Here is a 27,184-nt window from a genome sequence, read left to right as displayed (position 1 = left end):
TTTGTGTTCACGGGTCTGTCTCTATTCCCTCCACTGCTCTTCCAGACGGGTCATCCATTAAACATCGTGGTAAACAGCGGGCTCTCTCGGGCTTCGGGACCCACGCCGTTACCTTGACTTTTAAAATATATGGTGTTTTCAGCCGCAGTTGGGTCGACCTCCTTCCAGCATGGGGAGATTATGTAAAGATCTGAGTGTGTGTACATACACATTTTTCTACAGTTTGCTGCTTTCACAAGAAGTATGTGAGACTATGTAGTGCTTTTCTAAACATTTATTCATTTTGTAGATGCTTTTACCCAACTTACACTGCATTCTAAGCATACTTTTTGGCGGTATACATGTTTCCTAAAAAATCAAACTCATGACTTTAGCATTGCTAGTGATGTCTACTACTGTTAATGTTTCAGAAAAATTGTTCCATATTGTCACATAGATCAGAGTATGACTGATTATTGAGAAAAAATATGTAGAGTAATTTGAATGAATGCAAGCTTGCAGAATTGAAACATATGCATGCATGAATTGTTTACAATAAGATATATAACATGCATTTACAAATCAATTAAAGTAAAATTTTATTTTAATTTTTTATCTTGAAATGGTCTCTATTTAACTGTAGACATTTCTGGCTTTTATCACTCTGATTAGATACAGACACTAGAAAGGGATTTGTCAGAGAGAGAAGTGAAATGGCCATGTTGCAGGTCAGATTCAAACCTGTGTTTCTCATTTGATCACCAAAACTCAATATGTCAAAAATGTGACTTTTTTTTTTTTTTTTAATCTTGCGATACTATTACTTGGTTTCACTGAAGCAGCCCGGTTTCCACTGCTTCCACTTTAATTATTTATTTATTTTAAAATTCAATCTGTATTAATACAGTAAAAATTCAATATTTTCCATTTTGAGCACTCGTATCCCAAGAATGGTTGAGCAGGGGACTAAGACTGTATTGCTACACTACTGTGATCTAGACACTTGATTTGGCTCTTTAGAATACTGACAGACTGCTTGACTACACCATGTGTCTGAATATATGCCTTATATAATGCTCTTCTCCATCATTTGATGAATAACTGCTGTCATGATCAGTAGAAACTGTACGCAAACATCTCTTTTAAATGAAATTCCGTTTGCCGCCTGCTTTCTGTGGGCGGTAATGGCACAACATTAATTGCAGCTGGCAAATAATGCTGAGTTTTGTGGCTAGGGCGCAATGTATAATGAGCCTAATTTACATAGAATGGAGGCGTGTTTGCGCTGAAAAGAATGACAGTGACTTAATTTAAATACAGTGCAGTGCTATTCTTGCGCATTTAGCTACTGCTTAAACTGTATTGTATTGGAAGCATAGTGAATAAGAAACAGGTTTTTGCAGTGAAATACCATTTTTTGCAGAAATGTTTAGTTAATTTGCCAGACAATGTATTCCTCGATACGTCTTTCACACTGTTCAGAGTTCCACTGATTCAAGGAACGGCAGCTTTTCACAGCTTTCAAAGAGATACTAGAACTATGAGCTTTCAGTCTCCTTTGCGCAAGTTGACACACAATATTTCAGCTCAATTATGCGGAGGTGTGTTTATTTTCACGTGACGGTCACATGCACGCGTGATAGAGCACGAGAGGCAGAGGTGAGGGTGTAATTTGAAGGTAAAGTCAGTGCATTGACAGTGATTACTGCCTTAATTGGAGGGAAGGGGCAGCGGGAGACAGCAGCCCCAGACTCCTACCAAGACACTTTTAATGAGTTTGTTTAGCTGAGAGAGAGCGCATCCCTGCAGTGTACAGTAAATTCATTCCCCTCCACCCCTTCCTGTTTTATATACTAATGACTTATATACTGAAATCCACCAAAATCACTATACTGAATACGAAGACATAGGACAAAACATGTCCCAACAATTCATTTGCTGTTAGTCTTTTTAAAATAGCAACATTTGAATCTAATCAGAGTTGATTACTTCAATGTTTTAGTGTGTGACATGCAAAATATTGACATTACAGTTGTAGGCCCTTGACTGACAGTTTCGTCATGATTTTCAACAATCAGTGACCAAAAAACAGCAAGCAAAACTTCAGGTCATTTAGGATGGTTGGCTGTCTGATTCTGAGAGTAATGGCATGTTAATTTGGCAGGAAGTTACCTGGGCTGTGCAACCAGGCTTTTGTCCCTTGTTTGGTGAGGTCAGGACAAGGTTGACTTGACTAAATGAAGACAAAAGGACGTCTGGATGGAGGGATGAGGAGAAAGGAAAAGCGAGAGGAAGTCAGACAGAGCCTGAGGGGAAAGACAGAGCAGGGTTAAGACTCTAAGTAATGGGCTTTTCGCAGTCCTCTCTAAAGAGACACGAGGACTTAAACACTATTTATTTTGTCCTTAGAATACAAGCACTTCTGCCGAGTACACAGGTGCCAGTAACTCAATATGTGCATGTATTATGAAACAAAACCAACTGTGTCCTTGAATATCGTACTCCAATTTTGAGCATAGATATGGTTTGGACTTGAACATTCAGACCAGTACCTTTTAGTTCCTAAATAGTATTCTAGAAGTAGACATGCATTCTTTTCAAAGTCAGAGTATGGGATATTCCAACATCTGTTGATGGGGAAAAGCCTGCCCCTTTTCCACCAACAGGGTTCTGATGCCATTCCATGGATTTTTTTTTCTAGTCCCACTCTGTTCTGCTTCCGCAAGATTCTGTCCCACTCTTGCCAGATTTTGCCCTGTTCGCACAAGATTCTGTCCCACTCTTGCAAAATTCTGTGCTTCTGCAAGATTCTGTCCCACACATGCCAGATTTTGCCCCACTTCCACAAGATTATGTGTCTCTCCCGCAAGATTCTGTCCCACTCGGTCCAGCAAGATTCTGCCCCACTCCTTCAACATTCTATCCCACTCCAGCAAAATTCTGTCCCACTCGGTCGAGCAAGATTATGTCACACTCCTACAAAATTCTGTCCCACTCAATCCAGCAAGATTATGTCCCTCTCCTGCAAAATTCTGTTCTGCTCCCGCAAGATTCTGTCCCGCTCCCGCAAGATTCTGTCCCACTCCTGCAACAGTCTGTCCCGCTCCAGCGAGATTCTGTCCCACTCCTGCAAGATTCTTTCCCACTTGCTCCAGCAAGATTCTGTCCCACTCCTGCAACATTCTGTCCGCTCTACCAAGATTCTACTCCACTCCTGCAAAATTCTGTTCTGCTCCCTCAAGATTCTGTCCCACCCAAGATTCTGTTCTGCTCCCACACTTGCCAGATTCTGCCCATTCCCACAACATTCTGCGCCTCTCCCACAAGATTCTGCCGAACTCTTGCAACATTCTGTGCAACATTCCACTCTTGCAACATTCAAAAGTCAGTGTATGGGATATTCCAACATCTGATTTTTCCCGCAAAATTCTGTCCTTCTGTAATTTTGTCTAGTCCTATGAGCAACCTTCAAGTTTTTTTTTTCTTTCCCATTTTAAGAGCTCCCAGGTAGTCATTGTGGGGTTCCAGTCTCCCTTCCATAAGTCCAACACACACACACACACAACACAATGCCTCAGATTCTGTCTTGTTGCTTTTGTTGCAGCAGGCAAATGGAAAATGCCTTGCCTTATATCTGGGTACAATTGAAAAACATTAAAAATACCCAACACTGCACCAGTAAATTGTTTAAACTTTTATTTCACTTTTAAATGTATTTATATTTTGTGAAAGTCCCATGAGTCCTTCGTTCTCCCATTTCCCGTACATCAATATCTTCCCTTCTGAACCTGCACTCAGAAAGTCCTGGGGGAATGCAGACCTTTGTTTCCAACACAGAAATGGTGGCTCTAGAATGGTAGCTAAGATACTTTCGAAGAAATCTGGCATTAATTGCCATGAAATTCCATGCTGAATGAAATACAGCATTTGTTGTAAACAAATCATTAAATTGCTCTAGATATTCAATCTAATAAACTTGAGTCAAAATCAGACCTTGGCTTCATTGTCTCTTCCCTAGGAGTTCAGGTGATCTCTCCAGTGTAAATGAATTACCCTTCAGGGCAGGATGAAACAGGGTTGATGAAACCCAGATATTCTCGTTACATTCCAAACCACTGCTTGTGCGTCATGTTCAGGCAGACTGTTTTAAATCCACAGGTCTTGTCCGATTTGTCGGCAGGAGTCTGATGGCACTTTTATTCACTATTTGTCGTTTTTAAGGTACAAACCACCTGTTCATTAGTGGAGCGCTGATGGTTATTGAGTGTGTTATGAAAGGAGAGATGATGCGCTTTGATATGAAGGGATAAAAGAGGTATGGAATCCTTTGGGACCTGCCGTCTAAATCGGGATGAAAGGGGCCCGCTGGAGAAACAGGTCTGGAATCCGTCACGGCAAACCGGTATTTACATTCACATTAAGACTGGACAAAGACTTCGACCTAAAAGTCCTCTACAGTCTGGAGTTCATAGTTTGCTGAATTGGCGGAATGACACTTTTCTGTCCCGCCTTTCTTAATATGAAAGAAGAATAAGAGCGAGTGATTTCAGACAGAAATATTGTAAAAATATTTGAACTTGAAATATTCTTGGGAGTTGAAATCTATCTATCTATCTATCTATCTATCTATCTATCTATCTATCTATCTATCTATCTATCTATCTATCTATCTATCTATCTATCTATCATCTTATTTTATTATTTTAATTCATTCTGCAGTCACTCTTGCATTTTTCTCTACCTTACACCCCTCCGCTAACATGTAATTCCTCCATTTCTGTCATTCGTCCAATTATATTCCGTCATTCTCTAATCTCTCCTTGTCCCACGACACACAGACGGCAGAGATGGCAAAGGTTGCATGCTGAATATATTAAGCAGAATTAATAATGCAAGATGTTTTTAATGAAGGAATACATTTCCTCTGCTGCTCTTAATGTCTGTTTTAGGGTGAGGCCCTCTTTGCTATTAGAGGGTCTACAGGCAGCGAAAGGTCACAGCTGTAAAAGACTAATCTCAATCATTAGGAGCAGTTCACAAAACCTCTCAACACACGCACTGCACTTAGAGCCACAGGATATGATATTGAATGAATGAAACTGATGTATTGAACATTAAGACTTTAATTGGCCGCATTTATTAATGCTTCAATTTATAAAACTTTTTTATTCTCAACCAGCTGTGCAAATGTGTGATACAATCTACAGTATTTATAGATCTACAGTATTTAATCAGAGAAATTGTTCTTTGTGAGTCAAGTCTCTATAAATAAATAAATTAATTAAATTATTTATTTATTAATTAATTTGTTTATATAATTGTATTGTATTTTACATTTAAATCAATGAATCATTGATTTAATCACTGATAGTTTGTCAATTATTATCAGACTCTGATATTTTTACATGCAAGCATGTTTGCGAGAGAGAAAGATGGAGACAGTGAATACGTGTGTGTGTTTTGTGTGTGAGAGCCCTAGGGGCCGACACTGAAGGTGACTCCATGAGCACTAACCTTGAGAGAGAGAGAGAGAAAGAGAGAGGGAGAGGAGGTAAGGGAGAGAGAGAGAGAGAGAGAGAGAGAGTGGTTAGAAGAAACGGAGCCATAGAGAAAGTTTATTAAAATGAATTTGAGGAGAGGGGCCGCGGCTGACAGCAGCATAATTAAATGTGGAGTGTCAGCAGTAATGTATGCGGCACGGCGGGTGTTTGCGTGCGTGTGTGTGTTGTGTGTGTGTGTGTGTGTGTGTGTGTGTGTGCTGTGGTCAGGTCTGTCAGCTGCTGGGTCAATGGGCAGGCAGGAGCTGATAAGGACAAAACACTGTCTGGCCCCTGTCGCCACTTCACACACGTGTATGTATATATGTATTGCCTATGTGTTTTGCTTTGTAGCCAGTAATTTGGGTTTCACAGTAAATAATTGGGTCTCAGACACTTTCACACCACTGTGTATATGTATTTATTACACAGCTCTGGCGAATACTGATTCTGGTCGGTCAATCGTGTCATTCTGCAGTCAAATAATTTTTATAATGAGGGCTAAACTGCACATTTTGACCATTGTCCCAAGCAACCAACTTACCAAGTTGTATGTATGCTGTATTGTGTCATGTTTTATAATAATTACAACTCAAAATGAAGTGTTCATGTCCATTAATTTACTTATTTGGTAAATAGCAGTATGATAAGTAGGACCATTGTATCAGGATATTCTATCATTATTGCCAAAAAATATATATATATATATTTTCATTACTTCATTGACTAAGTAACTACTTTAAAAAAGTATTTATTTATAACTTCTATAGTTAGTATACATATTCTAGATATTTTATACATTTTTGCTATTATTTATTGATAAAATTTAAAATTATTTATTTATAACATTTTCACAGTCAATAAACATTTTATAGATAATGTGTGAGTGCATTTGTAATATATTTTATATTATTAATTATTATTATTTCAGTGGTGAAATCATGTCTCATATACTTAAATATGAAAATTAAAAAAAAACAATATATATATATATATATATTAATATTATTATTATTATTATTATTATTATTATTATTATTATTATTATTATTATTATTATTATTTGGCACCTCCAAAATTTGGGTTTGTTAGTAATGTTTAGTTTTGTTCTCAATTGTCTTTTCAAATTAAAATATCTGCCAGATTAGTAAGTGTAAATATGAATCTGTCAGCCACTAGCAATATCAGTCAACTGCTAATGTATTCCTACCAGCTCCAGTGTATATGTATTGCTGTATAAACCATCATGGACTCCTTTGCCTATCCAGTTTTGATAAATTTGTGTCACTTTCTAATATCAAGCAATTCCTGGTCCGTAATTGGCACAAGGCCGATCTGCTGATGTGACTCAACGAGGGTCGGGAATGAGCGTATGGCTCATTTACTTGTTATGTTTTGATCCATGTGTCCATCACGCCATGAGTATCATGTAGGGTGTGATTTACCTAGCGTTTTTAGGTGGGCTGCATCTTGAGCTTGTAGTGTGGTGCTTTAATTCAGCTTTTAGCTATTATCGAACTATTGTTATTGTCGAATCGTGTTAGTCATGTCATGAAAGTGCATCCAAAATGATTACATGAAGATGAAACACTATAAAATGTGAGGTTTTGACTCTATAAAAGCAACAATCCACTCAGTGCTGTACATGACAGTGATTTTATCACTGACACCCTTTGCATGGCTTATAACAATAATGATAATTAAAAAAATAATATCTTTAAAGTAACACAATATAATATTATATAAATTATAGAATATAATCACTAAAATATAATAATATTTTAGGGTTATTACTTGTCCATAAAGGATTAAGAATTGACAGTGAAACTTTAGTGTTAAATTCTACGGTTTGTACGGGTTTGATGGCTGCCGTTTGGACTCAGAGCTGCTCCTGACAGACACACAGTCAGCGTGGAGGAAATGGAGGGGGTTGGGCATCAGCTCATTAGTTTCATTACCCCATAAAAGTCGTAAAACAGAAGTGAACCACTTTTCTGTGCAGCAGCTACTCTGGGCTGATACTGCAATGATGCAAACATCGACTTTTCATGTGGTGCTTTTGATTTTGTGTGGGCGAGAGATGAAAAGACTAAGAAAAATAGTCATGCACTCTTTGTATTGGTGTGTTTTAATGCAGTAAATGTCTGTGAGTCTGGTTCATACACAAATATGATGTTAGAAACTGAAGTGACACAAACAGGATACTGTCGTTTGTACAAATATAGACAAATAGCTAAATCATTTAGACACTTTTCCTTTGGTCTTGTATTTTTTATTTTTTTTTCTGGATTCGCTCTCTGCTGTCCATAGCCAAGCTAGCTGCGATCTACTCTAAATGCAAAGCTTTTTGGCTCTGAATTGGCTAATCCCAGCACTAGGCTTGGCCCAGGCCTTTACAACGAGCACAGAGCCCCTCTTTTCGCACCCTCATTACTCTCCGGGAAAAAGCGCTAAGTAGCACGACAAGCTCGGCTAGTCACGGCGTATTACTCTGTCAGAGCGAGCGCCCGCCGCTCCCAGTCACCCCCAACAAATAGCGAACCCTGCTCCTCACGGAGCTAAAGGAGAGATAGACAGAGGAAGAGAGAGAGAGAGAGAGAGAGAGAGAGAGGGTCATAACTCTAGCCCGCACGCTTCGTTCGCTCGCCCCTCTATTACCTTCCCAACCAAGGTCACACTAATCAACTCAATTACCAGTCCTCTCCGACATTTTCATAATGTTTTCTGCTAGTTGCTCTCCTGTGAAAATGACACAGTCTTGGCAAATTAATATCATTACTATCCGCGCTTAATGGTGCAGCAATACTTTTTTATTTAAGATCAAGTCTCACCAACGACCTCCACGGACCCACGAAACGAGAAAAGATTCAGGAGAGCAGACAAGGAAAGCCAAGCGACGACAGCGTAATCAAAACGCTCACAGATAAACGTTCATTTTGATAGAAAAGAGCGGAAACATTTCCCGTTATTGTTTGGTGTACAGAAACCTTCATTATTTTCATTTCTGATGTTGTTCCCACATATCGTTCGCTTTTCTTTTTGAATTTTTGTGTAATTGTATCATCAGTACAATGCATCTAACCAGCGAGCAATACCAGAAACGCATAATATATGTCTCAGTAGGCCTCTGTAATTTACTCTAACCATTGTCAGAAAGAGATGATCTTATTGTGGCGGGACAGTCGCGCTGAACCGTCTCTTTCCGCGGCGGGTTTGTACTGTATTGTGTCAACACTTCTCTCTCGCTATTGGAAAATAATCTGTTTGCTCAGTTCATTAACTCCACTATTCCACACTCTGCTGCGGCGCTAGTTTGTTACCTTCAAGTCAAAAGCTGAAAAAGTAATTCATATTAATGAAAGTTTTGGTTAGCACGGCCACCGGTGTGAATTTGAGATTGATGGTTATATTTTAGGAAGGAACAGTGTCAAAAGTGCAGGATATCTCTTTTTTGCCACAAATATAAATTGAAAACGGAACAAAAACTGAACAAATATCTGGAAAGACTACAGTATATGATGCCCGATGGCTCTAACTGACTTGCTAAACACAAACATAGTGAATAGATGTTTTGTTTTGTTTTTTAGTTTCTGTTTTGTTTTGCTGTGTTATATTGACAGTCTCTCACAAATGTGGTGGGGGATGTTCATTTACCCCCTTTTTAATCTCTCTTTTTCGTATTTGCTTAAATATTTTTTGTGAGAACTGTGGGCCGGTGGTTAGTGCACATGCACCAGATATTTTGAGATATCTTGCTTATATGGGAAATGTGGGTTTAAATATGTCCTCAGTTGTGACCTGATTACATTTCCTTTCTTTCCGCTCTACTGTTTCTATCACAAAAAGTAACAAGAAACAACAAAATCATTTATGGTTCACAAGGAAACAAAACAAAAGTATAAAACTCATTTCTCCTGAAAACTGTCTTAATATATATTAAAAAGGGCCTCATTCATGAAACACAAATATAATTCATGTCTGTATATTAATTTTAAGACCATTTTTATTTATTTATTTATAATAAAAATGTTATATAGTAAACGGTGGGCCTCATTAAACACAAGCATAATTAATGTCTGTATAATTAATTTTAGAAGCTGTAGCATTTATGTATGTGTTTATTGTGTAATGAAACATGTAGGTCAACACATTTATTCATTTATTTATTTATTTGATTGTTTTACAATTTATTTTGTGTTTCAAGAATGTTATTTATCAAGAATGATAAATATATACATGCAGAATAAACAAACAAACAAACAAACAAACAAATAAATTAATTAATATGGCTGGCAATTAATCGCATACAAAATAAAAGTTTGGGTTTGCCTAATAAATGTGTGTGTACTGTGTGTAATTATTATGTATATATAAATACACACAAATTAATGTATATATTAATATACATTAAGAGAAATATGTTATGTACAAAATATTTATATATATATATATATATATATATAAATGTGAAAAAATTATAATAAATACATATACTAAATATTTCTTAAATATATACATTAATTTGTGTGTGTGTGTGTGTGTGTGTATATATATATATATATATATATATATACATACATACATATGTACATATATATATATATATATATATATATATATATAAAATAATACACAGTACACACACATATATTTGGCAAACTCAAACTTTTATTTTGTATGTGATTAATTGTGATTGATCGTTTGACAGCCCTAATAAATAAATATATATATATACATTCTTTTTTTTTTTTTTTAATAAGGAACAACTGGAAACAAGATTTATTTAATGAACATTATACTACGAATAAATAAATGCAGCAGTTGTCTTAAATTAAACATACATTAATTAATGAATGAATAAATAAAATATGTAGTGTAAATATCTTAACAAAAGCAGAACTGTTTGCAGTTGTTGCATTTTTGTCAGACTTGTGCATAACAGGAGTGAATCTATTTCAAATGCATTACAATAACAGTCTTTTCTGAGTCATTTTGTTTAGGTGTGTGTGTGTGTTTCAGGTTGTCTGTCTCTCAGCTTGGAGTCACAGGTGTGATAATGACTTTATTAAGGTAGACACTCCTCAACCCTGCTAATGAGAGACTGTGAGTGTTAGTCGTCTCTCTAACACCTGTGTGTGTGTGAAGGAATTCTTCAGGACAGCAGCACAGTCTCTGAGCACAGGGGGTCTTATGAGACCAATTAGAGAGGTGTGCGCTCTGGAGGAGAGAGCACCTGTCTTTGGCCTTATTAATCCACCTGTGTTCTGCTGGGTTTGACTTAGCTGAGCTGAGCTTAGCTAGACTGGGCCTCTGAGCAGCTCGCTAGCGTCCCAACACCTCCATTACACAACAATCAGGTGCACTGATCACACGCTAACTCCAGCGCTGGGCCTTACGGTGTGCAGGATGGAGCACTAGTGTGATGCTTACTGCGCACTATACACTCCACGCTGCTACCGACTGCTTAAAATAGCGTGGAAAGCATGCATTATGCAGAGATCAACTTTGCAAACAGTACAGTGCTACATTGTTGTCACAGTGCACTTTATGAGTATTTTAATCCTCTTACAGTGACCTGTTTAATGAGACTAAATGTGGCCGTTTTAATTAAATTCTGTGTTGAAAATATCTTTTGGCCGTCTGAGTAAAAAATCAGTCAAGAAAAGCAGTTTAATAAACATACAGTATACTTTTTAGGAAACTGTGCTTTGTTGTATACTGCATTTTGACAAATTAAGAGCATATTGTGCTGAATAGACTGCACAGTAGTAGTAGTATATGCTGCAGTGTACACTAAGAGTAGTATGGTAGTATGCTCTGCTTAACGCAACAAATGTTTCTCATGTTCTCATGAATATAATACAATTTCGGTAACACTTTACAAAAAGGTTTATTAGTTAACATAAGTTAACATGAAAAATGAACAGTATTTCTGCAGCATTTATTATTTTTAGTTAATACATTTATTAATGGATTCATGCAAAAATCACAAGTTTTATTTTGTTATTACATTGTTAACACATGTAATAAATGTATTGTTCATTGTTTGTTCATGTTAGTTAAATCACACCTTATTGTGTTACCAAAATTTCTGTTTAAAAAAATGCCGTTCTTTAGACCTTTCTTTTTAAAATATTAAGCAGCACCAGTTTTAGTTTAGTATTATTGAGAATTTTTTATTTAAATTGTAGTTACATTTTTTTGTTGCGATTTGTCATTTTTATTCATTTTAATTTTTTAATTAGTTGTTTTAGTTATTTTTATATAGATATTTTAGTACATCAGAGATAAACCAGAATAAAAATGAGAAATATTACTATGCCAGCTAGCTAAAATAAAATATATAAACATATATTTCAATTTAGTTTTTTTTTTTCAAAAAAATGTTTTTAAATTTAAATATATAATTGTTTACAAAATCGCTAATAATAATAATAGTAATAATAATAAAACTTTATTTTTTATTAGTTTTAGTTATTTTAGTTATTGTAGTACATTGCTAAATAAAAATGAGAAATATTGCTATGCCAACTAGCTAAAATAAAATGTATAAATATAATCAGTTTATTTTATTTCAAGTAACAAAAATGTTTTAAATTATTTATTTGTTTTCAGCGTTAATAATAATACATATTTAATATACTACTACTACTACTATTACTTCTACTAATAATAACTTAATTAAAATTATCAAATTAAACCAAATTAAAATTATTTCATAATAATCATTTGACACTAAAGACTGGACTAATGATGCTAAAAATTCTGCTGAATAAATTAATTATTAAGATTATTAATATATATATATGTATATATATATATAGAAACTAAGTATTATTTGACTAAAAAGGCAAACAAATAAAATAAACACTAAATATATATATATATATATATATATATATATAAAAACTCCTGTATTAATATGTGACCCTGGACCACAAAATCTAAATTTGACCATAAGGGTCTTTTTTTTTTTTTTCTTTTTTTTTTTTTTTTTTTTTTTTTTTTAAATTGAGATTTATACATCAAATGAAAGCTGAATAAATGAGCTTTTCCATTGTTTTTTTTAGGAAACGATCTGGAATCTGAGGGTGCCAAAAACCTAAATATTGAGAAAATCATCTTTAAAGTTGTCCAAATGAAGTTCTTAGCAATGCATATTACTAATCAAAAAATTAAGTTTTAATGTATTAATGGTAGGATATTTACAAAATATCTTCATGGAACATGATGATTTTTGGCATAAAAGAAAAATCGATCATTTTGACCCATATTATGTATTGTTGGCTATTGCTACAAATATACCCGTGCTACTTATAGCAACTGGTTTTGTGGTCCTGGGTCACAAATTGTATTTATAAATAAAATACTGATCTTTCAAGAGACGAATAGGTAAATCATTTTTGAATAATTCATTCCTCACGACTTCCTCAATAGTAAAAGCAGGCGTATAGATAAAACCGTAATTTCTTACAGTAGTTTCTCTCCGGTGAAATACGTGTGGACGCTGGTGTGCGTGCGTGTACGTGCCGCAGTCACCGGCCTATTATTAAGCCACTTTCAGATACGGCGCTATCAAATATCATCAAATCGTGCCTTCAGCCATAGTTTAACATATTCTTTTGGAAAGAATATAATGACGTCTAAGTGAAGGAGAGAGAAAGAGTGCGGCTTTTTGAAGTGGACACAGGTGCAGAGGATGAGAGACTTTTAAGCTCCTTTATCAAACCCCAAAGACCTGCAGTCACAACCAGACCGGACTCTTTTTTTCCTCGACTTTCTTTATTCCGTTGACCCGCAGTCATTACCTTCTGCGGAAATGAATGAGCAGGGTTAAATAGCTGCCAATTTCTTCCTCCTTCAAAGATCTTTGAGAGCGGCGAGTACGCCCAATAAACCCACACCCCTCTTATGTTTTATTCAGCTCATTTCAGAGCGCAGCCGAACGCCCGGCTTTAAGCTGATTTCCCGATTCATTTTAAATCCTGTCCGCATGCAAAAGTTCCCCTCTTTTTACAGCCCCCGTTTTAATGAATAGATGTCCAATAAGGGCTTTTATTGTCTTAGCATATGTTGCTTTTATTAGCTGAAAATAATTACGTTCTTCGGATCACCTCGGAAGTCCTTCCGAAAGATAAAAACGAGATAGTTTCACAGTGGCTGCACAAGTCCTTCCGAGTCCAATCGTTTTCCCCCTGGGTGCTCCGTGTCCTAATACCCCCACGCTCATTCACCCCTCCCCTCCCATCCCATCCCGTCCCTGCCCGGCCCCCTCCCTTCATCTCGGCCTGGAGTGTGACGGCTGACACGCGCTCCATCTTATCGGAAAGCGCGCTCCAAGCCGGCCGATGTTCTCCTGGAGAGAGACCGCTGAATGATTGCCGCTTCAGCTGTGTTTATTTCCCAACTTGCTCCATTTGTCAGACTGTGTCCGATTTCACTTTTCTCGCTTTCTTCTGTTTGCTTTGAGTCCACGACTGCCGCCGCTTTATTCTGAAAGGAGAGGAGGCTCTTTCACAGTGATTGGCCATTACTTACACCGCTCTGAACTCTGTCTGAGCGCTAGACGCCCTTTTTTCCTACGTCTACCTCACCTTTAACGCTCGGGATGCGTCTCTGGTGTCATACAGAGACTGAAGTATAGAATTTAACCGAAGACCCTTGTATCTAGAGATGAGTAATTTGGCTTTCCGCACCAAAGGGTTGAGGTTTGTCTGGTTAGCGTGGTCTGGTTTGCTCCTGCTTTGAGATGTCATAACCACACCATTATGTGGATAAAAATCTCCTTTCTCAACACATTCTCACTCCCAACTCATCACATATTGATGCTTGGTCAGGACCCCTTTAGCATCACTTTTTGACGTTCAAGGTACCCCTTTTGCGTCATTTTCGACGTGCAACGTCCTCCATTGTTTTCAGTTTTTTGTCTTAATTTAATGGTTTGCATGCATTTGTAAAAAACAGAAATACTGTTTATAAATGTATACTTTCATTGGAGCACCTAAACCCACCCCTACCCTAAACCTACCCATTTCTAAAAAATATAAAAGATGTAGCAGACAAATATAAGTACAGTCACAGGTTTTTATTGCAAAAACTGACCATAAACAAGCAGTATAAAAAAATTACAAACAAGTCTTGTTGCATTCCGAGTCTTTTGAAGCCATACGCTCTCTTTATGCAAAGATTGAAGGCTGTATTCGCTAAAATAATAACACTCACAATTCATTCAAAAAGATACTCCTGAACATTAGCATGACGCATTCGGTCACGAGACACCCAAGAGCCAATAGCATTTCACAACAAGGCTGTTGAAAGACTGGCGGCATTTTTTGAATTTGCGTTTTGCCTGGAACACTTGGAATATTAATACTTTTTAAATAAATAATGAATAAAGTTGTATCTGTCTGTTATATCTTGCGTTTTGTTGACAAATGGTTAGGTTTAGGGGCAGGGGTTGGGTTAAATGTGTAAATAGTGTAATATAAATAAAACTGTTGTGACTATTTGCATTGAAAAAAAATCACACCCCAACATATATGCAATCATAGCAATATTATTACCCAATATATAATTCCCAGTGTCTTTCGCGTCAGCACATTGACGCCAAGGGTTTCTTATATAAAGCACTGGAGGACCCTGCACGTCGAAAAATGACGCTAAAGGGCATCAAGAAGTGATGCCAAAGGCTCCTGACCAAGCGTCAGTATGTGACGAGTTGGGAGTGAGAACGTATTGCCTTTCTGCATTGGCGGATATTCAGAAGTAGCTGTGTATTTTGAAGACACAGTTGTTGTTTTTGGTATTTCCAATCAAAAATGACCGGCCTTTTAGAAATTGCTTGTATAAGCTCTTGTTATCCTGCATTATCACCAATTGGATTCAATCTTTTTGTCAACTTGTTTTCTTTCATTTAGCACAGGTTTTGTATTTCATTTTGGAATGGATTGTTCATAAACCTCATTGATCTAAATTATGCACCTTAGAGTGAAAAAAGCATTATTTGTGATTTTTTTTTTTATTTTATTTTATTTTATTATTATTATTATTTTTTATTTCTTTTTTTAGCAAAATTCACTAAAAAACTGAAGTGTGTAAACTCAGATCAATGAGGCCTACAATCAATCAGTTTCAAAATGAAGTGAAGAAAAAAACTGCTAATTGAAAGAAAAATTTAAAGTTCATAAAAAAGACTGAATCCAGTATTTGGTAATAATATGTGACCCTGGAACACAAAACCAGTCATAAGGGTCAATTTTTTTGAAATTGAGATTTATACATCATCTGAAAGCTGAATAAATAAGCTTTGATGTATGATTTGTTAGGACAGGACAGTATTTGGCCAAGATACAACTGTTTGAAAATCTGGAATCTGAGGATGCAAAATATCAAAATATTGAGAAAATGGCCTTTAAAGTTGTCCAGATGAAGTTCTTAGCAATGCACATTACTAATCAAAAATTATGTTTTGATATATATATATATATATATATACGGTAGGACATTTACAAAATTTCTTAATGGAACATTTTTTTTTTTTAATATCCTAATGATTTTGGCATAAAAGGAAAATTGATCATTTTGACCCATACAATGTATTTTTTGGCTATTGCTACACATACAGTAGTCAACGTTTGAAGTGGATCACAACCTTTCATCAAAGTTGTCCTAAGACAAGAACGGGTATTGTTTTTGGTTGGGTTTTTTTAATAATAAAGCCTTGTTTTTGCACAGTTCCTTGCACAATACTATATTATCATCTCAAAACACTTTTACCATTGCGCATGATTTGTAACCCAATACGTTTTGACGTTTGCATCACATAACCGGCCTTTTTTTTTCACAGCATTTGCGATGTGGAGCATTCAGGTAAATGAGTCCCGTGAAACACTATTCATGATTAAAAAACAGCTCTGGGAAGCAGGCTAAAATGGCATGGTTGTTTCAGCAAATGTGTTTTTATCTCACGTTTGCTTTTGTTAACACTATCGGTTGGGTTTCCTGTAAGTGGTACATTATTTTCAAACATGAGCATTAACCTTTACCACCACTCACCAGACATTTCATTTCCAAACTGCCGTGATGCATACACCAACCGCTGCCAGATTTACATTTGTCTGTTTCTGATAAAACTGAAAGCGCGCTTTGAAATTGTTGCAAGAAGCAACGTAATATCATTCTGCAGAAATTTACCAGAAATTAGGCTTCAGAACATGTACTTTTTATTCATCAGTAACAGCATTTATCAAATGGATAACAAAAAATGGGTAGCACATTTTTTTTTCAGACCTGTTCTGCATGTACATACTAATAAGAGTGTAATAACTACTGCTTTATACTACCTTATAGTACCCACTAATTTCTGGTGTGTGTAAGTACACACTGTAAAATAAGGTGTAACTAAAAAATTCCATTGTTACACACTCTCATGTCATTCTAAAGCCATATGACTTTGTTTTTTCTGTAAAACACAAAAGAAGAAGTTTTGAAAAATGTTCACGCTGCTCTTTTCCATAGAGTGAAAGTAGATGGAAACCAAAGTCTGTAATTCTACCAAAAAAAAAAAAAAAAAAAAAAAAAACATAACAGTTTAGTAAAATGACACTAAACAACAAGTCCTGCATTTCATGCTTTCTGAAGTCATATGATTTGCATGCAGAAAATCCTGAAATTTAAGCCGTTTTTACTAAAAGTCTTGCCTGACGGCTTTGGCCCCCATTTACTTTCATTGTATGCTAATTAAGTGTTCCACGAAAAAACAAAAAAGTAGAAGACAAGAATGTAAGCAAATGTTAAAATTTTTATGTAAATCAATATTTATAAATGATTTCTTGTTGTCTTTTTTCTGAGCATGTGGTTGAGCAAAGGCGTTAATTTTTAAAACAATAAAGAGCTGAAATGTAATAAAATATCAAGAGAAATCTGGTGTTTAGCCGGTTGTCCTAAGGCTGTGGAAATCTACATGGGTCGCTCTCTCTGCACACCTCGCCAACATGAATGTTATTACTCACCCTTGAGAGAGTGAGAATGGGTTTGTGGGAATGGGCTCCACCATCAGTAGAACGAGACTCGGGGGAGACGGAGGGCGCCTTTCCCCATTCCATTACACACGGGCCTCCGCTATAATGAAGGCGATTTTAATAGGATTTAATGCATGTGGTGGGGCAAGGTCCTGCTACCTTATGGCCCTGACAAAAGAATACGAGAGTGTAATCATCAAGCCTCATTCACCGGCAGTCTTGCACGCACATTGATCATCCTTTACCATCCTTCCCTTCTGGAGGTGAAGAGAAAGATTCTCGTCGCTTAGAGGACAACAGTGATACTAAAATGTCTCTGGCCAGTTTACGTTCACCTCTTAGCAAAAAATTGTCTAAATTGTGATCTGTTTTAAACTGTGACGCAGAGATGTGTTGAGCTCTGGCGCTCATGTAGGAGGCGAACATTTGAATCTGACGTACCATGCATCTTCACTTTCAATTATACAGTCTAAATTAAAGCTGCAAGCTGCGTTGAAAGGGCCCTCGCACCCAGGTTCAACGCCTCCTGGTGACTTTAGAAAAACAGCGAACGGTGAGCAATATGCATTTAAAGTGGTAAACATAGAAGGACTGTCAAAATAATTTATATGTGCCAAAATTCCTGTTGCCAGCTGGTGGCACTATGACTATAACTGAATATTGGCATGTGGATTTCTTCAGGCCAGGACTTTGATCAAACATATGAAGTCTGGTGCAGATTAGACATTGCATGTTTGAGTTAGTGTAAAACATAACATAACTTGTTGCCAGCAGGTGACGCTATACCTATAACTGCAAATTGCCATATAGATGTCTTCAGGCCAGGACTCTTACCAAACATGTGAATTTTGGGGCAGATTTGACATTGCATGTTTAAGTCCGTGTAAAACAAGTCATTTCCTGTTGCCAGCAGGTGGCACTATGATTATGATAATAACTGAATATTGGCATTTAGATGTGTTCAGGTCAGGACTCTTATCAAACGTGTGAAGTTTGAGGCAGATCAGACATTGTATGGCTGAGTTACAACAACTACTTTTTCCATGCCGAGACATCAAACGTTTTGAGGCCGCCACGACATGCCCTTTAATGAAAACCCAAGATCTTCACAATTTAACATTGCAAAGGCCTTTAGATTTGACTGACCAAATATAATGTTGATGTCATTAAATGCCAGCAGGTGGCGCTATGACTATAACTGTATATGGGCACGGGCATGTGTTCAGAACAGGATTCTTATCAAACGTGTTTGTGGCAGATCGGACGTTGTATGCCTGAATTTTAGCAACTTCCTGTTTCATGACGAAACATCGAAGTTTGTCAGGCCATCCCGGACACGTCCTTCAACGAAAACTCAAGATTTTCACAATATAACGTCACAAAAGGCTTTAGCTTACACTGACCAAATTTGGTGTTGATCTGTTAAAATCTCTAGAAGGAGTTTAAATACAACTCCTGAAAATGGCAAAAACTGACTTCCTGACTTCGTACTGACTTTTTTTAATTTTGAAATTTTATTGGTGACACTATCGAGTCATTTTGACACACCTACTTCTGAAACTCATATCAGATGTAAATGTTTGCCACTTCGTGTGTTGGCGTGTGTTAAGTTTCATGAGCTTTCAAGCATGTTTAGGGCCTCAAAAATGCAATTCATTTTGGAGAAGAAGAAACGGAGCAATTCCAAAAGGGTACTTGGGACGTAATTAAATGCATTGTGTTTTAGGACTGTGTTTTCCGTTTTTCCTTTATACAGTGTGTATGTAGTGAATTTTTTTTTTTTTTTAGTAAAATTTGAAGTCCTTCACCTCTTTCAAGTAGTTAATCCTTTGTTTGGCTCTAATTTAAAATGTATTTTTTTTTCGCCTACTTTTTTCTGTGCCTTGACCTCCATTTTGCCTTGACCTCCAGGCCCGTTCCCGTTCGTTTTCAGGCTATTCAGAGTTCCAGTATAGATGCACCATATTGTTGTCGGCCCGCTTCATCTGTTTGCTCTACGACTGTGTACATTATCACGGTTCTCCTCGGGAGTGGAGATGGTTCAATCCCAGCCCCTGCGCTCTGAAAGGACCATTATTCCTCTGTTTTTTGGGCCACGGGCCGTGGAGGTGTGTGTATGTTCAGAGTTTGTGAAGTGTGTTTTGTGGTGTAAATCCTCTCTCCGGCGGTTCATTGGGCAGAAAGAATGGCCATCGCGGCTGTTTACTCTTTACCCAGTGTCCCCCTCACAGCTGGCCGGAGCACGCTCAGATGAGCTGTCGGCTCGCTGAGAGCACCGCCACTGAATGCTAAGGTAAACAAAAACGAGGGGAAAGAGAGGAAAACAGATGGAGAGAAAAAGAGGAACTGCGTAAATGTTGTCGGGATTGGTTTTTCACGCTCTTTTGTGATCAAGATTTGACTTTTGGGGGTTTGGACGAGGGGAGGTTTGTACTCGACAAACAAGATCTGCAAAACTCCATATTCTTTTTTGTCCCCTGAAACTTTATTTTAATTAAGCCAATTATTCTTTATTTCTTAAGCGCTTACTCTTCTAAATGTTATAGGAACAATTTAGTTTCTGTCTAAAAGAATTTTGGCAGACGTCCAAGTGATTGTTGCACGTCTATTGTCTAATTTTAGAGTGCTGAACTGTGAGTAATATGGGAAATAATTACGTGGCACAATGACGAGGTTGACTCAACAAGAGAGTCGGGCCAGAGCTGACGTACATGCATCGATTCACGAACTAAACCATGGGAATAAAAGAACACGTCATGGCAAAGAACCAAACCACTGAGCATCTTGTTACAATGATTATTTATTAAATTTAAAATATCTTTAGCACAGATTAAAAATCAGACACCTCCAACTATCATGGTCATCATGAATTGAAAATAAACATTCCTAAAAAACAGTCCCTCTTCCTCCATTGGATCCATGATCTCCTTCATAGAATAGTCTCTGGTTTGGTTATAAATGTACAGGTCGTTGCATAGGGCTGAGGCAAAACTAATCGCAATACTCTTGGGATTCGCTGAAGTCAATCACTGCATGGCCATATAATAGAATATAGCAAGATACATGATATGTACAAAAAAAGTGCTGAAAACAAAGACATTTGCCTTTTGTTTGGTTGTTACAGTCAGAAAACCATCAGAAATACATTTTAGAATAGACTAACACAGACATACCAATAAAATATACAATTATTTGTTATGTTCTGTGAGAATATGAAGTTTGGTTTTGAAATGTAGGGCCATGGTTCAAAATCCAGACAATTAACATTGATCATCCTCCCTCCCCAATATCATGTTGATACTGTGTTTGCCTCAACCCTTTTACAAAAATGTCTGAAGGATAACAAGAAATGTGGGAGAAAACACTGGGAATGACAGCCAAAGATATAATTGCTTATACCAAAAAAAACAAAAAAAAACAAAGTAAAATAAAACAAAAATCACAATTTTTCACATCGGTTTATGAGATCATGTTTATTTGACCAATCGTTTTATTATGTTCCTTTTTCTCAATTCAGTTATTTTTTTTTTTTTAGCACATGCCATATGCGTTTTTGATTATAAAAGTACCTGAAACAATTGCTAGAGTGTCAGCATGCATAGCTGTTCGATATTTACAGATGTATGTACAACACAGAGGAACCGACAGTGGAGGTGGACAGATCTCTCACGACGACATGAGACCAATGACGGGAAAATTTACACCATTTTTCTTAACCTATTACATGCAGCAATGACAGAAAATTCAACACAACCTTTCTAGAAACAAAGGGATATTACTCTTACCCAGTAAGGTCATCACTTGTTTTCAAGTGATTTTCTCTGCTGATTATAACATGGTGACAAATACTCTACATTGCGAGTGTGTTGGAGAAACTACATGGAAAAAGGATCACGTCCGTTCGCGCTGTAGAGCGACACCAGCGCTACGGGGAAACTGGGGTACTAGTTAACAGCGAAAAAACTACGACTGCCAACTATAAACTCTCAGCCAGCACAGGACTTTAATACTGATGGTAAAAGAGGAATTAAATCACAATTTGTACACTAGATACAGTCAGATTTTACCAGGTGAGCCTGATGGGGGCGCCGTTCCTGGCGTGAAATTGTGGGTCATTTCCTTCATGGAAATATTAAACACCTTTATAATCAAAAGAAGCACGCTCTTACTACACCCTAACCAGACACTACGAGCAGATTTGATGGTAAATATACAATTATGCGGAACAGGGTTTTGGACCAATGAAATTTCACGATGGGCGGGACCACCCAGCACAAAATCGCCTGGTTAGGACATGTTATCATCTCAATTATTTATTGCTAAACAAAACTTTTTGGGTTTGTATGCATGAGGTTTCATATTAAAAATTGCATTTGATACAGGAAGACGTTACGTACGTAAAAGTGACAAATGGACTTATTGCAGGACTTCGGAGCGAAAGGAAGTATCTCATGTCCATTTTCGGCCTTTATTATGTTTGAAAGAGGACGCTCTTTGTTTTATTTGCTTTGGTTTGATTGTTAGTATTGCTGCAAAAATGATCAAACTGTTTTGGCGGTTTGCATTTTCTTCAAAGTTGGAATACTTCAGTGGTTCCTCAAATGGTGGCTCACGACCCATTTTTTGTTCAAATTGCAGACAGCAAGGAAAACAATGCCAAATTCTAACCATACAATTGCACATAGTTAGCACAGCCGAATAAATACTTAAGTGCTTTGGCGTCAAAGGCCTTTGTCCAATCAAATTTGTGGTTCACTTGGTAAAAGCAAGCAAAATTAGGCAAATGGCAACATACCTCACGATTAAAACGTACGACAAGCAGTTGTAGTCGCATGTTGGGACGTCAATTAACGTCCAATGATAAATCTTGAGTCCTGAAGCGACACCAGTTGAGAACCACTGCATTAACTGATCTGTAGCTCTATCGCTATCTCTGTTTTCTGGGCTGAGCTCTTGATAAATGCGAGCAGTACCTGGTCCAGCATGTTAATGCGTTTTATCATAAAGCTTATCGGCCCAAAAGGGCCATCAGGGTCAAGTGCCAGGAGGTTCAGCATAACGGCAATAAGATCCATGTTCTCTTATTCAGTCTGACAATCCAATCTCACCATCTCCCTCAGCTAAATACACCAAAGCAGGAGGCTCATGGTTAGAAACCCTATTATTGTCCCGCTGCTAACGGATAAAGGAAATGGTGTTCCAGTCTAGAGCCTCAATGGATCAATCGCAGATCTATATTTAGTGAGGATGCATCTGAGAAAGCTTGATGGGAATGTATTCAATGTTCAAACTTCTAATAAAGCACATGTACTAAACCCCAACTGAACAATCGAGCCGACTGTACGGCGGAGTTAAGCTGTAATTCAGATGGCGATTACTGTAATAAAGTCGTCTAAGCTAAGTGCTAGTCTGCGTTAGCCCCGTTCAGTTGGCGCAGCTCTGCTATGGGGCTGCTGGGATTTAACCATGTGTTCTCCCTGCATCTCACATCCGCTAGGAAGGCTTTGGAAATGGGCTGAAGCGCATTCGGATTCATTTCAGCCCATTGTTTGGCTAAGGGACAGCGGCGCGCTAGCCAGCGCCGAAATCACACTCCACATCCATTAGCGCTGGTAATCTCAGTCACGCTAGTCTTCACAGTGCGTCATTACAGAAGGCATTAGCAGCGCCAAGTGGCGGCTGCAATGGAGCATGTGCGCTTGCGAGAAGCGTATTAGCGTTAACTTTGAGCTGGTGGGCACTGTGTTCTAATCAAGGTGAGCTGACAAGAAGGACACATGGAGAACATGTAGGAATCTGCTGAATTGATGGTTGTTTGTTAGATACCAAGCTGGTGGTCAGGCTGATGTAATTCGCTGATACTTCTCAGCTGGTCAGGCCAGTAGAGCAGATGGCCAACCAGTTAAACTACATGAATACCAGCCTCAGGCTGGTTTATGTTTCTGCTAAAATAAAAACGTGGTGCCTAGCGTTAGCATACATGATTAAAACACGTGCGTGACCATAAAGGTATAAAATATTGGGACATTATGAAAATCAATACTTGCAGAGCATTTAAATGGTTTCTAAACCTTTATTCTGGGTTTGGATTTCAGAGCGCATTTGTTATTCCTAATGAGCTAATCGAAAGCTAAGAGGCATTTCGGGCAATTTGCTCAAAGTCTAGCAGATTTTCTTATTAGAAGCTCACCTTAGTAACTAGGGAAATCATTTCACACAGCTTTGAACGAGCGCTAACGCTTTTTTGTGCATATGACAACATTAAATGTAATTACAAGAGCAGTGAATCCATAAAGTGCATCTTTGCATACTGACTCACTGTGTTGGGTTCGCTAGAGGGGTTGAGTGACATTTTCCGTCCTTTCATATTCCCAGCTTCAAATATGTATTAACTTATCACTGCAAAAGCAGGTAAGACTCCAGAAAGATCCGTCCTTTTGATGTCATGTTTATTGCGGCGCTAACCAAAGCAACATGCAGCATCTGTGTACTTCAAAAGACGCTCGGTCCGACACACGCAGATACAGAAAAACAGGAAAACTGGAGTTAAATGGGGATGAGCGCGTGAAGTTCGCCCGCCGAATTTCTGACTGCAGCCTTGGCTTTCTTCCTGCGAGTTTGTGTGTGCGTGTGTATCTAACAAGCGTTCTGTCACAGTCTTTGCCAGCTTGAGCTACAGCTGTTGATTTGGCTCCTTAAATGAGCCAAAGTCTTTGTACTGTTGCGACGCGCGTGTGTATTTGCGTCTGTTTAAAGAGTCGGCCATCGGCGCACGTCCCTGTAAACGTCTGCCAGACGATCTCCTTAACGTTGCCCTGCGCCTTTTTCAGATCTGAGACGCTCCTGCACTATTTGAAGATAAAGCAGCCATCTATTTCATGTGCATCTCACAGAAGTTAACTTCCTGCAGGAGTCGCGTGTGAAGTAGCGCAGGACGGTTTCTTCTGTGAGAGGAGGGACATGAAAGACGAACTGCACGTCAACTCTAATTCTGTCTGGCATGTTTTTCTTTTCCTCTGGATCTTCATCCCTCTTTGCCCAAGACGGTTTAAACCCCGGGATAGCCACCCGCCCCCGACAATTAGCTGCTGATCGGCCAAGCGGAAAAGAGCAGAGCATCTGTAAGACGTGTAGAGTCATTTGTTTTTGTGTAAACAATCAAACCTGAGGGCATGAAGAAAATAAACAGTAAAAGAGGCATGACTGTAGGCGTATCAGACCCAAATGAGTGGAATTGCTAGACTGACCTTTGAACCCTGGCTGAACACTATGGTACCGCTATGATCTTAAACTAGTTGTATGATAGATGTTGAATCTAAAGCGTGTTATAATGGTGCGACTAACTATTTTTCAAACAATGGAAGAATGGAGGACTGTTTTCCGCAATTCCATTTGTAGCTGCAAGTTTGGTGCCAAAAGTACACCTTGACATGTTAAAAAAGAAATTCCAGTACTAGTCTTAAAAGGAGTTCACACCGAAAACGATTAAGTTCACCAAAGCAACTGCAGTATCTGTTGTTATTAGACATGCATCTGCATTTCCACTGGTAGTCGCCTAATTTGACCTCGCCAATGCTCTTTGTCGGTCTTGTCGCCTCTAATCGACAACTTTCATTGAAAACGAGAGTTGCTGCCAGTCGCTGTCAGTGTGAACGGCCCTTTAGGGCTGACCATTTATGCATGCGTTATATCGGGTACTGGGAGTTGGGGTATACATCTTGAGTACCCTTCCATTGGTTATCTTTGTGCTGGATCCCTTTTATTTAGGATTTAAATTTGTGTTTGTGTGTGTGTGTGGAGTGCCTTCTCCAGCAATGACAGAAAGTCCCCATTGACTCGGTGACATCCAGAAATCCCTTTGACATGAGATGAATGGACAGTTTTGGCAGGCTGCCCCACAGTCGTCTTTACAAGACTTCCCCAAAGCACTTCCTTTCTGCTATGTACAGTATCTACAACTATACTGTTTTTGTGTGTGTGTTGATCATTGTCTGTGATTCTTGGCAGGCGTACAAGAGATATACAATAAACCTGCCAATTGAGTGCTTCTCAGTTCCAGTTTCTGAGATATTATATCCTGTTTTTCCTACTTATAGAGGAGATAACGGCAAGTGCGTGTCAGTGCTATTGTTGTCGGTCGGTTTTTCTGCTCACCGTTGAACCCTAGAGAGGATACAGCATTCAGACAGCATGAGGATTGAGTCCACCTTAAAAGCTTTTATAGAACTTGCCAGAATTGAACACTTTCACCATAAACCAGCTCATCTTGTTGGTTTCTAGACTAGTATTTGGCAGGTACCTATATGACAGCATGCAGATTGTTGACAGCCATATGTCCGACGTACAACAGGAACTCCATTTGAACAAGTTCACAGTCTGTCCCATGGTGTCTTTTGACAGGCTGCGAAGCGCGCCCCCCCCCCATCTCGTGATCAGTTTTAGGGGGGGAAAAGCAAGTCTCGGATGGTTAGAGGTGTCTTTGGTATTGCCCCGACCCAGTTCTTCAACAGTCTTTGTTTTTGCTCACATAGCTTCAGTTTATTCTGATCTTTTCATTTTTGTGTCCACAGCAACAGGGAGCGGCCACTACAGTCTACTGCGCCGTGGCTCCAGAGCTGGAGGGTATCGGAGGGATGTACTTCAACAACTGCTTCCGCTGCTTGCCCTCTCCGCAGGCCCAGGACCCCACGGCCGCCCTCAGCCTGTGGGAACTCAGCGAGAGGCTCATCCAGGAGAGATCCACTCCCCCTCAGGTGCTCTGACCCCTCCTGGCCCCTACACGAACATCACAGCTACGTAGAGGATTCAGGCATACGATAATCATTGTTTAAAGGGGGCAAAAAAGATGAGAAGATGCAATTCTAAACTGTACAAGGACGTTGGCAATCAAGCTGGGAAGTTATCTGGGAATCGGAAACTAGAACCACGCGGGCTGGGACTTCTACAGCAGATAAAGAGATGCGGAGAGACAGCGAGAGATTCAATTCAATTGCGTTTCTCTCGTTCTCCAAGGCGTAGTCATTCAATCCTGCATTAGGGTTTAACTAGGTCTAGATCACTCTATAAATGTCTCCTTAACAAGCAATAACATTTGGGTTGTCTTTAGAGGGGGGTCTATATGGTTTAAATGGATGTTTACGGAATACAAATACTCATCTGTTTGGAGATCAATGTCAACCTTTACGTCTGTACAGATAAAAATGTTGAATAAATGTTGTAACCTACAAAGACATAATGCAGGAAATGTACAATTTGTGAACTATTTACAAACATGGTGTCTAAGAATAAGCCTGTATTGATATCCTGTACACAATATACACAAGATGCTGTTGGGAAAGAATTTGAATGCTGTTGTCTTTCTTTACCTCCCATCTGGCTAGAGCCTCCCAACCACCTTTTATAAAACGCTGGGCTAATGTGAAGTACGATAAAACAGCATCTGGTACGAGAACCGGAGGGCCGTCAGCGGCAGAAAGAGAGACAGAAAGAGTCCATGTATTCTGGAAATATCTGGTGGAAGTTCCATTTTGAATTCCTTTTATTGTCCAGATTGCATCATCAAACATGCAGGGATGTTTCAAGGCTTTCCTAATTCGTTTTTCGTTGTTGGCGAGCCATCTGACTGTAAAATCAGGGTCGAGTCAGTAG

At 38.3% G+C, this 27,184-nt stretch overlaps 1 protein-coding gene across 1 annotated transcript in view; it reads left to right on the top strand.

The window, feature by feature from the left end:
* wwox (WW domain containing oxidoreductase) overlaps positions 1 to 26,867 on the top strand; it is a 269,495-nt gene extending 242,628 nt beyond the window's left edge. The window contains exon 9 of the mRNA XM_051100291.1: positions 26,107 to 26,867. Coding sequence (XP_050956248.1) covers positions 26,107 to 26,298 — 192 coding nt within the window. The 3' untranslated portion in view covers positions 26,299 to 26,867. The remainder of the gene's footprint in view (positions 1 to 26,106) is intronic.
* Positions 26,868 to 27,184: the final 317 nt, after the last annotated feature.

This window comes from Labeo rohita, chromosome 25 (genome assembly GCF_022985175.1).
Source record: "Labeo rohita strain BAU-BD-2019 chromosome 25, IGBB_LRoh.1.0, whole genome shotgun sequence".
In the NCBI taxonomy this organism is placed as follows: Eukaryota; Metazoa; Chordata; class Actinopteri; order Cypriniformes; family Cyprinidae; genus Labeo; species Labeo rohita.
This window is presented reverse-complemented; position numbering and strand designations above follow the sequence as displayed.